Source organism: Elephas maximus, chromosome 5, assembly GCF_024166365.1.
Source record: "Elephas maximus indicus isolate mEleMax1 chromosome 5, mEleMax1 primary haplotype, whole genome shotgun sequence".
NCBI lineage: Eukaryota > Metazoa > Chordata > Mammalia > Proboscidea > Elephantidae > Elephas > Elephas maximus.
Window position 1 is genome coordinate 152,000,008 of NC_064823.1, and position 18,018 is coordinate 152,018,025.

At 40.0% G+C, this 18,018-nt stretch overlaps 1 protein-coding gene across 2 annotated transcripts in view; it reads left to right on the top strand.

Annotated features, from left to right (window-relative positions):
- The window catches only part of BOD1L1 (biorientation of chromosomes in cell division 1 like 1), a 64,169-nt gene that overhangs the window by 33,720 nt on the left and 12,431 nt on the right, over positions 1–18,018 (top strand). For both annotated transcript variants that reach the window (XM_049886497.1, XM_049886498.1), the window contains exons 13-19: positions 3,822–3,865; positions 5,892–5,952; positions 10,177–10,247; positions 10,862–10,946; positions 12,667–12,746; positions 16,679–16,763; positions 17,136–17,209. In XM_049886497.1, the coding sequence (XP_049742454.1) occupies positions 3,822–3,865; positions 5,892–5,952; positions 10,177–10,247; positions 10,862–10,946; positions 12,667–12,746; positions 16,679–16,763; positions 17,136–17,209 (500 nt within the window). The remainder of the gene's footprint in view (positions 1–3,821; positions 3,866–5,891; positions 5,953–10,176; positions 10,248–10,861; positions 10,947–12,666; positions 12,747–16,678; positions 16,764–17,135; positions 17,210–18,018) is intronic.

An 18,018-nucleotide genomic window follows, 5' to 3' on the forward strand; every position in this document is an offset into this window, starting at 1 on the left:
CTGGTTTTTTGATTCGTGCTGCTAATGTCAGGGTGAGATGGTATTCCATTGCAGTTTTGATTTCTATTTCTCCAATGGCTAGTGATTGCAAGCATGTCCTCATGTGTCTGTTAGCTATTTGAAGGTCTGCTTTGTTGAAATGTCTGTTCATATCCTTTCCCCAGGGGTTCCCTGAACTATACTTTGATAACCACTAGACAATTGTTAGGTGCCGTGGAGTCGGTTACAACTAATAGCGACCCTATGTACAACAGAATGAAATGCCACCTGGTCCTGTGCCATCCTCACAACCATTGCAATGTTTGAGCCCATTGTTGCAGCCACTGTGTCAGTCCATCTCATTGAGGGTATTCCTTTTTCTGGCTGACCCTCTACTTCACCAAGCATGATGTCCTCCAGGGATTGATCCCTCCCAATGACATGTCCAAAGTACGTGAGACAAAGTCTCACCATCCTTGCTTCTAATGAGCATTCTGGCTGTACTTCTTCCAAGACATGTTTGTTCATTATCCGGGAAGTCCATGGTATAGTCAGTATTCTTTGCCAACACCGTAATTTAAAGGCATCAATTCTCCTGTGGTCTTCCTTATTCATGGTCCAGCTTTTGTATGCCTATGAGGCACTTGAAAATAACTGTGGTTTGAGTCAGGTGCACCTTAGACCTTAAAGTGACATCTTTGCTTTTTAACGCTTCAAAGAGATCTTTTGCAGCAGATTTGCCCAGTGCAAAATGTCCGTTGATTTCTTGGCTGCTGCTTCCGTGGATGTTGATTGTGGATCCAAGTAAAATGAAATCGTTGATAACTTCAGTATTTTCTCTGTTTATTATGATGTTGCTTATTGGTTCAGTGGTGAGGATTTTTGTTTTCTTGGGGTGTGATACATGTTTAAAGCTGTAGTCTTTGATCTTCATCACTGGGTTGGAGAAATGGAAATAAGAATTATGACAATAAAGAATTATTTTCTAGTTGGTACTTTAGTTATTATGGCATGTTTTCTTTTGATTTACACATTAACTAGAAAAAAAAAAGGTACTAGGAACTTTAGAATATGTGCCCAAATTTAAGGCCATTCTCCTTTTTTTTATGATGCCAAAATGCTAATGTTAGTAAGATGGTACAGTCAGGGTGATTTTGGTTGCAAGTAACAGAGAACTATACCAACACTTGCTTTAAGTTTATTAGCTCACAAAACTGAAAAGTTTAGGCAAAGTGTGATACAGTAGCATGCTGATATCCCCCAAACACACCTAATAGTGACTCAATTTCTTATCTTCTCCTGCAGCCCCCTCACAGAGGTAATTGCTTTCTCATTCATAGCCTCCAAGAAAATATCCTTGTCCTATGTTCCTGGCCTAGATCCTGAGACTTACTCTGATTTAGCTTAGATACATGCGTGTACCCTAAACTAATTACTGTGACCAGAGGAATGTAACTTGCTGGTTAACTTAAGTCAACTGTTCTGTCCTTGGGTCAAGAGTAGAGTAGGTATCTCTGGACCCACATGGTGCCCCAGACTATAGTCTGGGCTCTTGGGGAAGATGCAGGGAAGGCAGCGAGAATGTCTACCATCATCCGCTCATCGCTGAGCTCTTTAAATGATTCTCCTGACAAACACTGTTAAACCAGGTACTTGTGACTACCAGGGAAATCAAGATAGAGAACACAGTCTCTGCCCTCATATGGCTGTGCAAATGAGTAAGGTGCTGTAATAAAGGCACATACGTGTCTGTTCGGGTCAGCTTTGCAAAGCGAGGCCCCAGGGAACGCCCACGTTTAAACTGAACTAATCTCTCTCTACTAACCACCCTCTCCCTTTAATTATAGAATGTAATATATAAAAGGAGTCCTGCTGGTGCAGTGGTTGAGTACTGCTAACCAAAAGGTTGGCAGTTTGAACCCACCAGCCGCTCTGTGGGATAAAGATGTGGCAGTCTGCTTCTGTAAAGATTACTGCCTTGGAAACCCTACAGGGCAGTTCTGCTCTGTCCGGCAGGGTCACTACGAGTTGGAATCAACTTGACAGCAGTGGGTTTGGTTTGGTTAGGTTTGAAAGATATATAGAGGTACCTAATAAAGTTCCCCACTACCTATGGGTAACCACTTTCAATACAATTAAGTATTTTAAATAAAAATGAAATTATGTTTACATTGTTCTGTAATTTCTTTTTTTCACTCAGCATATATTGTGGGTGTCCCTCACTGTCAGTGCCACTTCATTTGTTTTAATAGCAGGAGCATGTCTGTCTGTTAGATCTCTTGGTCATCTCTAATTTCTCTGTTATACCTAAAGACGTAATTAGCTTCCTTATGCATGTAGCTATATGGGTTTCCCCAAGTATTTCAGCAGGATACGTAATTAATGTGAAATGGTAAGTAAAGAATGTATGCTTTGAATCTTGATAAGCATTTGTCATCCCCTCTAATGAGCCAAATATCGAAGGGTACGTTAGGTCATCAAGGAGGTCCCTGGGTGACACAAACTGTTTGCACGCAACTACTAACCTAAAGGTTGGCAGATCCACCCAGCAGGATCCCCTAAGAAAGGCCTGGCAGTCTGCTTCCACAAAGATTACAGCCTAGAACATCCTATGGAGCAGTTCTACTCTGCAACACATGAGGTCATCAGGAGTTGGAATGGACTCAACAACAGGGTTTGTTTTATGGGTTTGAGGTCGTCAAGGCAAAGAGAAGGGCACTGGAGGTGGCGTCATTCAGATGCCACGGGCAGTGTGTATCAGTCTTCACACATGGCTTTCTGGTGGAAGGTAGGATGAAGGACCTTCCTAGATAAAATTATCTGAAAGGGAGTCTTCAAAGTATGTGACCCCAAAAGCCTTATAAGCAAAAGTATCAGCCAGTATCACACCAAGACCTGTCAAGCCGCTCATGCTAACCTGTTAAACCCTGAAGATACCTAGTCTATCCAAAACTCAGGCAGGTATGTTAGATAAAATTTGTCTCAGTGGTGTTTCATAGTAGAAGTAATTAACATCTCGTTTGTTAATTGTCAAAAAGGTAACATTTTTGGATTCTAAAACCCTTTGTTCCAACAGTTGTGTTTCAGATGGCTTTACTGTGTTTAGGGATAGTTCAATAAGAGATGTACTTACGTAAAAGGAAGTTGTTTGAAAGAAAAATGTGTGTCCTGTCATTGTTGAGTAGAAACAGTAGACCTCATACTTCAAGTTTCCAAGGAATATAAACAGACCATAGCTGTTTGAGGGAATAAGGTCTAAATTTTTATTTGATGCCATTATTTTTAAATGAAGCACTGTTACACTGCAGCTTAACAGTTACAATAACAGGTCTTCTACCTTTTCTCTAAGTTTCAGATCACTGGCAGAGTCAAATTACACTGGTGATTTAATGGACCACCACCATTATTGCACAAGTTCTTGTGGTTAAGCACTTGGCTTCTAACCAAAAGGTTGGCAGTTCAAACCCACCAGCCTCTCTACAGGAGAAAGATATGGCAGTCTGCTTCATAAAGATTTATAGTCTTAGAAACCCTGTGGGACAGGCAGTTCAACTCTGTCCTGTAGGGTCACTATGAGTTGGAACCAATTTGACGACAACAGTTTGACAGTTTCGGTTGCCATTATTGTAAAAATGCAAACAACATTAACTCCTATTGTTTTTCTGGTACTATGGCAGAACACAGATTGTGGAAAATAACTGGTCAGAATTTTACAGTTCACAAAGGCAACTTACTAGGCCACTTAGCAACGTAGTCCTACTTAACTACCCCTGCAGATTTTTAACTTTATTTCTTTGTAGTTCAGAAACAATATTAAATTTCCCTTTTTCTTTTTTGAACAGTTGTACCACGGAGGGAGTCTTCTCTGGTGATGGAATCACTGAATGTAAGACCACTGTATTGGCTTTGGTTTTGGTGTTGTCCTTGTTTGGGTTGGTTTCGTTTTGTTTTGCTTTTTGAGAGCAATGGGATGGGGACATCTGGGTGGATGGAATGTCTGTATTTCTTGAGGAGACAGGCAGCCATTCCTCTCCGTTCTAGTTCAGCATATTGACAGCAGCTTTAACTTACTCTTTTCTACATTCACCTTTGTCTACTGATGTCACGAAATTTAGTTGTTTTCCTCAGAGAAAGAGTCATTCTGAATTCAACAGCATTGTATTTCTAGAGGCTCTTTAGGCTGACTTCCAAAAAGGTTATTCTTCACAACTTCTCTCATAAAACAGAACTAAGGAAATTGAAGAAGGCTCATTTACATCAGAGGAGGAAACTATTCCAGTAATGCTAATAAAAACTTGCCAAAGAACTATCAACTTTGTATTTTTAATATTATAATGGATTTAAAAATTGGATTTTGATGCTGTAAATCAGCTTGGTCCTGTAGATGAGGTAGATTTTATTTTGGAAATTAGAGTTGGCTTCATGTTTTTGGAAAGCTTTTTCTGAAGATACTAAACCATAATTGTTACATACACAGATTTTTTTTCCCAGTTAAAAAACCAAACCCATTGCCGTCGAGTTGACTCAATAGCAACCCTATAGAACAGAGTCAGACTGTTCCATAAGGCTTGCAAGGAGCACCTGGTGGCTTCGAACTGCCAACCTTTTAGTTAACAGCGTAGCACTTAACCACTACGCCACCAGGTTTTTCCTCATAATTCCTTTAATACCTGAAGGGATTTTTTTTCCTTAGTGCATTTATAGGGTAGGGAGCATTTTATAAAACGTTGGTAGTCACAGACAGCCACATTCTCCCCGATGCCCCCAGAGGAACTGGGAGAGCTTTGCTTATTATCAGAGTATTTGTCTCACTCCATCAAAACACCCTCTTTTGTAGCTCTAGGAGAAACTTACACACAGTCTGCTAAATAAGAAGGAAGGGAAAGCCCCACTTGGTTAAGTTCAGGTTTGCCTTCCAAAACTTAAAAAGCTTCTAAGTGTAGCTGAAACCTGCAGAGCCATCAAGGAGACTGCCTACCCTGAGTCCCCCAGCAGCTGCCTTTTCCACATCCCAGCACCATCTGTCCTTTCCAGATATTCAGAAGATTCTGTATCTAGGATTTATAGTACTGTGGGGCAGTCTCATGGAGTCCTGCAAGTTAACTACCTAACTACTAGCCGAAAGGTTGGAGGTTGGAACCAGGGTTTCAAACCCCTGCTGAGAATTTGCATTTCTAACAAGTTCCCAGGGGATGCTAATACTGCTGGTTAGGGACCAATTCTGAGAACCACTAGTAGAGCAGTGGTTCTCAAAATGTATTATACCTAAGAATCACCTGGGGATCTTGTTAAATGTAGATTTTGATTCAGTGTATCTGGGGGTGGAAATGCAAATTCTCAGCAGGGGTTCAAACCGAAGACACCAGTTCAAAGCCCTGGTTGGAAGAAAGGCTGGCGGCCTGGCTTCAAAAGGTCACACACAGCCTTGAAAACCCTATGGAGCAGTTCTACTTACTCTGCACACACGGAGTCGCCATGAGTCAGAGTCAGCTTGACTGCAACTAACAACAACAGGATAGTCTGAAGGTGTCTCCTCAGTCACAAATAAAGTAGGATTGACAAGATTTGCAACAAACAGGAAATTTTATGGCAGAATCCTTCAGAGTTTTTAAACAAGATTGTGGGAGATTTTTGGATGGGAAGGGAATTCATAGAATTCAGAAAATTTTTGTTCTATTTCTTACTCTTTTGCCATAAAAGGAGAGTAAATACAATGAGGTGATCATTTGTTAAACTGAAACATCTTGAAAAGAAAGATGCTCTATGCTCTTACACTTCTGTACTTCAGTTCCTTTTGGCATTTGCGCTTGCAAACAGCCAAAGTATGTAAATTAAATTACCTTCCTTTTTTTCCCTGCCTTCAAGTTTTTTGTGATAATGTTCATAAATAACACTTTATATTGTATGTTTAGGTTGGAAATTCAGACTCAAGAACAAATGAAGAAATTCATAGCAAACTTTATGACAAAGAAGGTAAGTTAACACATTTCAGAATAGTAATTTTAGTATTAACTATAATTAGCATTTGTTAAGTGACTTGCATGTGCCAGTCCCTATGCTGATTACTTTGCAAACTTTCCTTTCATTCACGTGATCCAATAAGGTGAGTGTTAACTGCATCACACCTGTAGTAGAGGAAATCAGGCTTTGGGAGGTCAAGGTACTTGTTCAAGGCCATACAGCCTGTAAGTGGTGCCTTAAAATACGGGGTTCCTCATTGTGAAAATGTAATTCTACCCAAAGTAATCTGCAAATACAATGCAATCTCGATCCAAATACCAATAGCATTCTTTAACGAGATGGAAAAATTAATCATTAACTTTATATGGAAAGAAAAGAGGCCCCAGGTAAGTAAAGCAATATTGAAGGAGAAGAATAAAGTAGAAGGGTTCACACTACCTACCAGACTTCAGAACCTGCTATACAGCTATGTTAGTCAAAACAGCCTGGTACTGGTACAACAACAGACGCATTGACCAATGGAACAGGATCGAGAACCCAGATATAAATCCACTCACCATCAAATGGGGAAAAGACAGTCTTTTTAACAGTGCTGGCAAAACTGGATGTCCATTTGTAAAAAAATGAAACATGACCTATACCTAACATGATACACAAAAACTAATAAAGACCTAAATATAAAACCAAAAACTGTAAAGATCATAGAAGAAAAAATAGAGTCAACGCTAGAGGCCCTAATAACACGGCATAAGTAGGATACAAACCATAACTAACAATACGCGAATGCCAGAAGATAAGCTTGATAACTGGGATCTTCTTAAAAATTAAACACTTAAGCTCATCAAAACACTTCACCAAAAGAATGAAAAGAGAGCCTTCAGACTGAGAAAAATTTTTTGGCTATTACATATCCAGCAGAGGCCTAATCTCTAAAATCTGTGGGAAAATCTACCACCTCTACAACAAAAAGATAATTTAACTAAAAAACGGGCAAAGACTGTGAACAGACATCTCACCAGAGAAGATATTCAGGTAGCTAACAGACATGAGGAAATCCCCCCCGATCACTACCCATTAGAGAAATGCAGAACTACAATAAGATACCATTTCACTCTGACATTACTGGCACAAATCAAAAAAACAGAAAACAACATGTTGGAGAGGCTACTGGAGATTGGAACTCTTACACACTGCTGGTGGGAATACAAAATGGCACAACCATTTTGGGAAATAATATGGCACTTCCTTAAAAAGCTAGAAATGATCCAGCAACCCCACTCCTAGGAATGTATCCTAGAGAAATAAGAGCTGTCAGAAGCGCAGACATATGCACACCCGTGTTCATTGCTGCATTATTCACAATAGCTAAAAGATGGAAACAACCTAAGTGCCCATCAACAGATGAATGGATAAACAAACTACGATACATACACACAATGGAATACTACGCAATGAGAAAGAACAATGATGAATCTGCAAAACATCTCACAACATGGATGAATCTAGAGGGCATTATGCTGAGTGAAATAAGTCAGTCACAAAAGGACAAATATCGTATGAGACTACTACTGTAGAAACTGGTGAAAAGATTTGTACACAAAAAGAAACAATCTTTGGTGGTTATGATGGAGGGGAGGGGTGGGGAGGGAAACTTTGGTAAAGGGTAAGACAGTACACAATACTGGGGAAGCCAGCACAGCTTGTCCAAGGCAAGGTCATGGGAGCTCTGTAGACACATCCAAACTCCCTGGTGGACCAGATTACTGGTCTAAGGGCTGTGGGAACCCTGGTCTCGAGAAACATCTGGCTCAGTTGGCATAACATAGTTTATAAAGAAAATGTTCTACATCCTACCTTGGTGAGTAGTGTCTGGGGTCTTAAAAGCTTGTGAGCAGCCACCTAAGATACTCCACTGGTACCACCCTGTCTGGAGCAAGGGAGACCAAAGAAAACCAAAGACACAAGGACAATATTAGCCAAAAGGACTAATGGACCACAACAACCACAGCCTCCACCAAACTGAAACCAGCACAACTAGATTGTGCCCGGCTACCACCACTGACTGCTCTGACAGGGATCACAGTAGAGGGTTTTGGACAGAGCTGAAGAAAAATGTAGAACAAAATTCAAACTCAGAAAAAAAGACCAGACTTACTAGCCTGACAGACTGAAGAAACTCTTGAGAATATGGCCCCCAGACACCCTTTTAACTCAATACTGAAGTCACTCCTGAGGTTCACCTTTCAGCCAAAGATTAGACAGGCCCGTAAAACAAACGTTAATACATGTAGCTCAACCATGTGTACAAGACTAAATGGACACACCAGCCTGACGGCAAGGACAAGAAAGCAGGAAGGGACAGGAAAGCTGGACGAATGGAAGTGGGGAACACAAGGTCTAGAAGGGAAGAGTGTTGACACATTGTGGGATTGGTAGCCAGTGTCACAAAACAATATGTGTATTCTTTGATGAGAAACTAATTTGCTCTGTAAACCTTCATCTAAAGCACAATTTTATATATATATGTACATACGTATATATGTGTGTTTACACACAAACATATATATATATATATAAAATCTGTTGCCATTGAGTCAATTCCAACTCATAGCAACCTGATAGGACAGAGTAGATCTGCCCCATAGGGCTTCCAGGGAGCACCTGATGGATTCAAACTGCCAAACTTTTGGTTAGCAGCTGTAGTGCTTAACCACTACACCACCAGGGTTTCCATATATACACACACACACACACACATGCATACACACACACGTATGTATGGGGTCCCTGAGTGGTGCAAACAATGCGCTCAGCTGCTAACCAGAAGGTAGAGGTTTGAGTCCATCCAGAGGTATCTTGGAAGAAAGGCCTGGAAATCTACTTCCAAAAAATCAGCCATTGAAAATTGTCCAGAGCACAGTTCTGCTCTGACACACATGGAGTCACCATGAGTGAATCAGTTATTGGCAGCTGGTTTTTTTTGTTTGTTTGTTTGCCTTAAAATAGCTCAGTCTAGTGTGTAGGAGAAGTCTAGTTCTGTGCTAATAAGTGCTCAGTTGTAAGGTATGTTAGCTTCTGACAGGCAATCTCAGTTTGATAGCAAACTAGGGGTGGCACATTTAGGTGGATCTGTGCTCATTCTGCATAGCCTCAACACCCCTGTTAATGCCATATTTCAGTCAAAAGTAAAGTCGAGGTAATTATAAACACCCATGTACCTACCTATCAGCCAGTTTTGTCATATATTGAAACTTAATATATTTCCTTCACATATTTTTTAAATGTTACAAATACAGTTGAATTCTCATTATACCCCTCCTCAGTCCCAGTCTGTTTCCCTTTGTCCCACTCCAGAGAGGGCCACTATTCTGCATTTGCTGTGTACATTTCCACAGATAATGTGTAGCATTATGTTACATGCTTTAGGTAAAGGATACCACATAGAAACCCTCTTGCTCCTCATTTTTTCACTCAGCGTTAGGTCCTCAGATTTAGTCATATTGATTTGTATAGCTGTCAGAATTGATGACTGCGAGTTTGGTAATGAGTTATTTTATTTCACTTGCTTTTTAGCATTCCATTGTGTGAATATACCACAGTTATTCTTTGTTTTTGTTTTTTTATTGGTGGACATCTAGGTTTTTTGCAACTTTTCCCAATTACAAAGAATGCCATCATGTGTGATCTTGTACCCAGTTCCCAGTGCATATGTAGTGTGCTCGTATCTCTAGGTGTGGAGTTGCTGGGTTATCAGACACCTCTCCATCTTTACTGAATGTGCCAGTAGTCACCTGGTGGCGTACCACTTGTCACTTCGTACCTTCACCCATATTTGGTATTGTCTGACTTTTGAATGTTTGCTAATCTGGTGACTCCAAAGTGATAGCTCATTGTTTTGCTTGAGCACTTCCTACTACTGTGTTGCTATGTGAACTAGGGGAGAAATGGCTTCAAAGTCTGCTGTATAAAGTCAGCTTGTGACCCCAGACAAGTTACTTGCCTCCTTGAACCCTGTTCACTCATATCAGACCATGCAGATGATGAGAGTTACGTGAATCTGCTATCCTGAGGATCCTGTGAAGAGCCATTTTAAAGCATCTGCTACACTGCCTTGTACATACTGGTAGTCAGTAAAGTTACTGACCCAGTTTCCTTCCTTCCTCTCTCCCCCGCAAAGCAAGTATTAGAATGAATAAATATATGTTTTTTCATTTCTGTTTTGCATTTTTTACACAGAGATTTCCAATGGTAAAAAAGACAGCACAGAAGCTGTAAGAGGCCACAGTATCGAAGCAGATCCCAAAGAGGTGCGTTTTCATAATAAACTCAGATATTTCAGGTTTTTTACATAGTATTTTCACCTGTGCGTGAAGAAAGGTCTTCATTCTTTATCTATAGTATTAAGGATTTATTAACGATTTTCCATATCACTTTTTTTGTAATAATTTGGTAGGTCTCGAGATTTTTTAACATATCTGTGTTATACAATTAAAATTTTTTTATGTACCACTTTTTTGTCAACTGTAAGAAGCACCATTATTTATTGGACTACGGAGAAGGAGAAAAACACTGCCAATTAACTATGACATGCTATCAATTGTAAGACATATCTTGACTTCAAAGCTATTAAAATAAAAAATATTTTTTAAAATGTATGTTTTCAAATTATTGAAATACAGTATGTAGCCAGAAACAGATTTGAATATTTCATATGAATTTACACTCAAATCCAAAGAAAAGATTCAAGCTTTCAGAATGAGTCAAATCCAAATCTAGATGCCAAAAGCATTATTCTAGATTTTTTTTTTTTTTTTTAGTTTATATATAAATTCATTCCAAAGACTAGAAGCTAATCTGTCCCCATTTCAGTAGATTTGGATCCAGATTCTATTGCCTTTAAAATGATCCTTCTTAATTCTAGGTTGAAATTTCAATCCAAGAAGAAGAAAGGCATGTGGCTAAAAGAAAAAGAAAGAAGCATTACCCCTCTTCAGACGATGAGCCGGGTATTTGTAATATACATGTTCCTGTTTTAGATATCTTTGAAAACTATATTATGTTCATATCCAAAATAGTGGGTGAACAACATAGAGAGTTCTTGAGGGTAGTAATGTTTACTTCACAACTCTTGAGACTGCTCTATTTTCAGACTGGCTTAACCCCTTTAGGGTCCTTTCTGGATCTTGATCTAGAAACTATATTGTTCCTTACAGAAGACCTAATCCTTGGAACTTACACAAACCCAGGCTTCGTCTGTAACATGGCCCTGGGACCCAGTCAGGCGCCACGGAGGTCTATATTTTATATCTTGCATAGATGTCCTGTAGAGCTGCTCAAACATTTTTGTAAACGTTCGTGTAATACCCCTCTGTGCACCATGGTGTTGATTTTCTCGTGGTCTGTAACACTGCCATCCAATAGAACTTTCTGCAGTGATGGCACTGTTGTCTAGCTGCTTTTTCTAGTACAGTAGCCGCCAGCCACATGTGCCTATTGAGCACTTGGATGTGGCTAATGTGACTGAAAAGACCGAATTTTTAATTCTATCTGATTTTAATTAATTTAAATTTAAATAGCCACATGTGACTGGTGGCTACCATATTGGAGAGTGCAGAAATTTTATAATTCCATACCTGACACAAAGAAATTCAGTAAATACTTACTGAAATACTCACGAGGAACCAACTCAATGGCGCCTGCCAACAATAACAACTTAATAAGTGAAAAAGAATGGATAATAAAATAGTTCCCTTTATTAGTTGTTGTTGTTAGGTACCATCGAGTCATATCCAACTCATAGCAACCCTTTGTACAACAGAATGAAACACCGCCTGGTCCTGTACCATCCTTGCAAATACTGCTATGTTTAAGCCCATTGTTGCAGCCACAGTATCAGTCCATCTTGTTGAGGGTCTTCCTCTTTTTTGCTGACCCTCTACTTTACCAATCATCATGTCCTTCTTTAGGTATTGGTCCCTCCTTATAACATGCCCAAAGTATGTGAAATGAAGTCTCGCCATTCTGACTTCTAAGGAGCATTCCAGCTGTACTTCTTCCAGGACAGATTTGTTCATTCTTCTCACAGTCCATAATGTATTCCGTATTCTTTGCCAACACCATAATTCAAAGGCATCAGTTCTTCTTAGGTCGTCTTTGTTTGTTGTCCAGCTTTCACATCCTTTTATAATAATTCGTTGAGTTCATACTGTATCCAGGTATTATCCATGGTATTTTATATATAAAAAATTTTATATATAGTCTTACTTAATCTTCTCAATAACCCTGTGAATTAGATATCATCACTTCTAAATAAAGAAATTAATGTTCTTAGGGATTGTGACTTTAAAGTAAATCTGATTCCAAAGCTCCGTGGTCTTAAGCTGTACCTTTAAGCCATATCTCTCAGGTGGTAACTTGTTCAGGAAGGTGAAGGTAAAGGGTCTCTGGGAACTCTGTGTTTTTATGCTTTTTCCATAAAACCTGCTACTTGGTTGTCATTTAAGCATTTGGGGTTTTTTTTTTTTTTTTTTTTTTGCTCTGCCAGGGCCAATAGCCAATGTTCAGTGCTCAGATCACATGAGCTTATGAATACATTTAGAATAACTCCTGGCTTCAGTGGATCACAAGCCTAGTAAAGAAGTCTCTGGCTATCTTAAAATAGAACTGTGCATTTCATTTTTCATTTGGCTTTTATTCCTTTGTGATTCTGTCCAAACTGATTTACAGATGATAATCCAGGCGGCCTGGATTCCAGAATAGAAGCTCCTCGGAGGCAGTGCTTGGAAACTGAGCCACAGGATGCAAAGGTATTGTTTTCCATGAATTAATGTTAAGTTTTGGGGGTAACTAAATTATATCGCTGTGAATACTTATTTTGTTTTTCATCCTAGTATCTTTTCTACTTTATGAATCTCTAATAATAATCCCTTTATCATAAAAGGTACTAACATACTTCATAATTCTTAAGATGGAGGATTGTGTTAATCTCACAGTTTAGGTGTGATCATTGCTTACATTTTTGGCTCAGTCCTATTATTGACTTCTTTAGGTTTTTCCCCAAAGTGTAATATGCTTGCACTCAGATATGCTTGCACTCAGATGTTGAAATACAGTGATACATATTACTTTTAAAATGTTAATACTTTGCCTTCTTTGTAGCTTATCTCTTGCCCCTAAAGTATCCACGCCAAAAAAACCAAACCCATTGCCGTTGAGTCAATTCCGACTCGTAGCAACTCTATAGGGTGGAGCAGAACTGCCTCATAGGGTTTCCACAGCTGAAATCTCTATGGAAGCAGACTGCCACATCTTCCTCCAACGGAGCAGCTGCTGGGTTTGAACTGCCAACCTTTTGGTTAGCAACCGAGTGCTTTAACCACTGTTCTAGTAGGGCTCCTTCCCTAAAATACAGGTTGTCCTTTTTTACTGTGGTCTTTATTTTTTGTCTTATGATTTAGTGGAGTATCTCACAAGTTTATATTTCTGCCCCTGCGCTCGCTCTTGTTTTAGCCTCAGATTTACCCCTTCCTGGCAGATATTTCTTCTTGGGTAGTCTTTCATTTCAGAGATTCAGCACGTTTAAAGCGTCTCTTTGTCATTTCCAAACTAGCTCAATCTCCTTATTCTATTTCCTTAATTTATTCTTTCCGCTGTGTTCCAAGAGTGTTTAAGTCAGCTTATAAAAATATATCCAGCTGAGTTCCAGTTCACTAAACCAGTTCAGAGTCTCTTCTTTCCTCCCAATAACTGAACTAAATAAAAAGTAGAAAAAGAATTTTAGCAGCCAAACAGAGAAAGTAATATATTCTTATGGATTTCAGTTGCTTGTAAGCTTATCCCTCCTCCTGCCCTTTCCATAACAAAAATCCTGAGACGGTACTCCTACTTCAGGACAGAAGCAGATTGTAGCGGGTATCGTTTTATTTTCCCTTTAATTTCATGTAAGTGTTTTAATGTAAGTTGAAATAAAATTTAATTCAGCCATTTTTATTAATAATTTAATACACAGGCAGTATTTTCAATATCATAAATTAGTATTTTGTTCTGTGGAAAGATGTCTACAGCAGCATCCATTTAATATTACGTTTAATGTTGATGATTGTAATTTTTGGACAGTAGATTGGGAATGAGGACATTGGTGATTGATTCAGTGGTAGAATTCCCACCTTGCATGAGGTAGACATGGGTTTGATTCCTGGCCAATGCACGTCAAGCACAGCCACCGCCCTTTTGCCACCAGAGGCTTGAATGTCGTTACACTGAGCAGGTTTCAGCAGATCTGCCAGACTAAGACAGACTAGGAAGAAGGACCTGGTAACCTACTTTCAAAAATCAACCAGTGGAAACCCTATGGATCTCAACAGTCCAATCCCATCGTGCAAGGGGTCGCTATGAGTCAGAGGCCGAGTCGACTGCAGCTAGCAACAGCAGTTGGAGGCAATTTTATCATTCCTATTACCGTTTTCTGTGTAATAAATATTGCTTTCTAAAAGCAATAAAGTCATTCTAAAATGTGTACAGGAAGCCTAAAAAAAGACCAAAATTGAGTAAGTGGAAAAATCCAAGTAAAGGAAAAATAAGAGCAAGAAATAAAAAGTGAATCACATGCCTGTCACTGGAATCTGATAAGTTTTTAAGGGGCCGAAGTGGTGGCTCTGAATGAACCAGCTCAGGAAGGGAAATGCCTTCTGGTCCAATGGTTTGAAAACTTTAAGAGCAGTACATCTTCAGCCAAATACATGAAACAGATAAAAAAGGAGCTCTTCTGTCTGAAATGAGAGAGGCGACCCTCCAAAACCATTACCCTCCCGCTGCCACAGACACACACACACACATACTCCGCCCTTCAGGAGGTTCCAGGCTGAAAACCACAGCGAAGCATGAGTCTCCGTGTTGATGATGTCAGAGCAAGTCAGTTGCTCAGGAGAAGCTCTTCAGCTTTTCCCAGTGGGTTGGCCTTGCATTCTCTAAACCAGTAGCATCACAAGGGGGTCGTGGGAAGAAATGGTAGAACTTCCTTTTCATCTAAAAATAAGAAAAAAAATGCTCTATTAATATTTAATCTATAGATTGACGCTGGTGTCATCACTGAAGTAAGCTGACCTCATAATGTCCTAGTTGTGGTCACATAGTACATTCACGTGGCTGGTGTTAAGGAAAGCTGTGAGTTGCTTAAAACGGAGGACTAGAATGACCCCCTCACTCATTTTTTTTCACTTCCAGTATTTTTTGTTAAATAGAGATGACAGATGCTCCGCCAAATGAATTTACAGTCTGTTAACCTAGTTTTAGTGAAGTTAACCCCTCCACCGTAAACACGTGCTCAAGACTCCCACAAAGAAACCATAAGATAATGTTTGTAATGCAGGCACAAACAAATAATAAGAAAATGGCTGAGCTGCTGCTTCTCTTACCAGGAAATAACAGAAGCTCTTTGTCATCCTCATTACTAAGTAAAAAGAATGAGGCTCTAATTCTATCTGATACAAAGTTGGCCGAAAACTTCAAAATGTTTAAGAAGACTGTTTGAAATATGGATGTCCATCCACCTTAAATTTCTAAAACGCTACACCAAATCCTGATGACATTGGTTATTACTTTTGGGAAGGGGAAGTGCGGTGGGGGCATTTTGCTATAAAAAAATATAGACCCTCTTAAATTTTGAACCAGGAGAATATATTTCTGTTTCTAAATAAGTAAAATTATAGTATAGGCATTGTGGCAGTTCATGCTCAAAACATCTTTGCTACTAACGAAACAGCCAGGATGGAAGTAACGAGAATGTTTATGTCGTGTGTTGTAAAGAACGTAACCGATGTCACTGAACAGTTTGCGTGGAAATTGCTGAATGAGAAACTAAACTGCTGTGTAAGCCTTCAATGAAAACACAATATCTTTAAAAAAAAGAAAAACTTCCCGACTAAAAAAACCAGTTGCCATCAAGTCAACTCTGACTCGTGACAACCCATATGCCTTAGAGTAGAACTGCACTCCACAGGGTTTTCATTGACTTTTTTGGAAGTAGATCACCTCTGACTGGACTCAAACCTCCAGCCTTTTGGTTAGCAGCAACCTCATTGATGACCACGGTAACCGTTTGCACCACCCAGGGACTCCACAGTGAAATAAGTAAACTGTTGAGAGAGCACTGTACGGAATAGCCCAGCTGAACTCTCTTCACATTTCAAACAGTCTTCTTAAATGTTTTGAAGTTTTTGGCCAACTTTATATCAGATATAATTAGATCCCCATTCTTTTTACTTAGTAACTACGATGACAAAGAGCTCCTGTTATTTCCTAGCAATAGAAGTGTCAGCTCAGCCATTTTCTTATTATTTTTTTAGCCTTTCTCCCCAATCCCTCCCCTCCGCCATCCGACACAGAAAAAAATCTACTGCCAGTTCCTGTCAGTTCTCCCTTTGGAGTTTCTCTGGAGAAGACAAGGCCCAAGATGAGGGAGGAGAAGAACGGTTTCCTTTTTGCAGGGAAAAAAAACAATAGCCTTGATACTTTGTAGTTGAACGTTATCTCTTGGTTTTCTGTCTTCAGAATTCTTTTTTTTTTTTAGTCTCCGTATCGGCAGTAATAGTTACTCTTTAAAAACATTTTCCAATGAACAATTTTCAAAGACAACTAGAACATTGTTTTTTGAAATAGAAATGAAAATGTGGGGGAGGGCAAATGGAGGCGGTGTTAAGTTTGCGAAAGCAGCTTCTTGTGTTGTTCAACTTCTCTGCAGGAGGAGAGCTCTGGTGATTCAGAAGAACTCTCTACACCAAGTCGTAAGACAAACAGCGCAGTTGCAAAGGCCATGGAAGAAAAAGGTGAGTAATACATCCACCTAGATAAAGTATTTTGAGAAATGACTAAGCATTCAGAGTCAGTGTCTCTTTCAGCGCCCGATACCTGCTGAAACCTTGGCAGGCTGATTTGTACATTTGTTTTCCTTTTATGATGCAGTACTCTGGTGCTTATTGAGCCTTCGGGAATCATTTCCCATTCAGTTCCTGCTCTGCCCGAAGTGTGCTGCTTAGCAGCTACCCAAACTCAGGCTTCTGAATTTTGATGGCGTGGGCATGAAAACGGAGTGTGTGTGCACATAGGTCTGCGCGTGTGTAAGTCACCTTGGTGAGCTGTCAGAGCGGTGCAGGCTGGCCTCCGTCCCCAGCAGTAAACTGACTCTCCCTTTTCTGCAGATGAATACAGCAGCAGTGAAGCCACTGGTGAAAAGACAGAGCAAAATGAAGATGACAACATAAAATCTCAGGAGGCAAGAAATTATTGCCTGTTTGCTCAGAATTATTTAAGAACTAAAAACAAATTAAATGCATTAGACACTGTTAAGTTTCTCTTCAGTACTTTTGAAGGCGCTCTTATTTTTAGCGCAGTGGGACACCATTTTACACGGTGCTTTTTATCAGTGTCATTATGATTAATTTTGTTCCCTTCCTCCTCATTTCATCAAAAACATTTGTATGAGACCTACTTATGTCACGCCCAAATAGGATCAGCCCAAAGCACTACCTCAAGCAGCCACGTCGGGTTCCTGCCCTAACAGCTTAGCACTGCCATGCCAGGCCCAGAACCGGAGGCCTGCTGGGGTGAAATGGGAACAGCAGCAGCAGGGATGTAGAAGGCAAGCAGGGGTACCTGATGGGACCCCTGGGTCACGAGGCAAGGCTCTTGAGAAGCCACAGGAGCAGACAGAACCAGCCAGCCCTGCCTGCTCCTGGCCCATTCAGATACGCAGGGAGCCCAGTAGAGCAGAGAATCATAGCAGCCTGAGGCAGTGCCCCAGTAGCCAAAGGCAACAGCCTCGAGTGCATACACAGCCAGTCCTTCAGGAACCACCCACCACTGAGGGACGCAGTACTCTTTGTTTTCTCACGCTTCTGTATGAGAAATTAAGTGGACTCCTTTGTCTTACAAGAGATACCTTTGGTCACAAGTAACTTGGACAAAATCTGAATTTGACTGGAGGCCTATGTTTATTACAGAAATAAACGCTACCACTTACTGAGGGCTGGCTTGCATTGTCTCTATCGCACAGTCCTCAGGACGCCATGAATTCATACCACT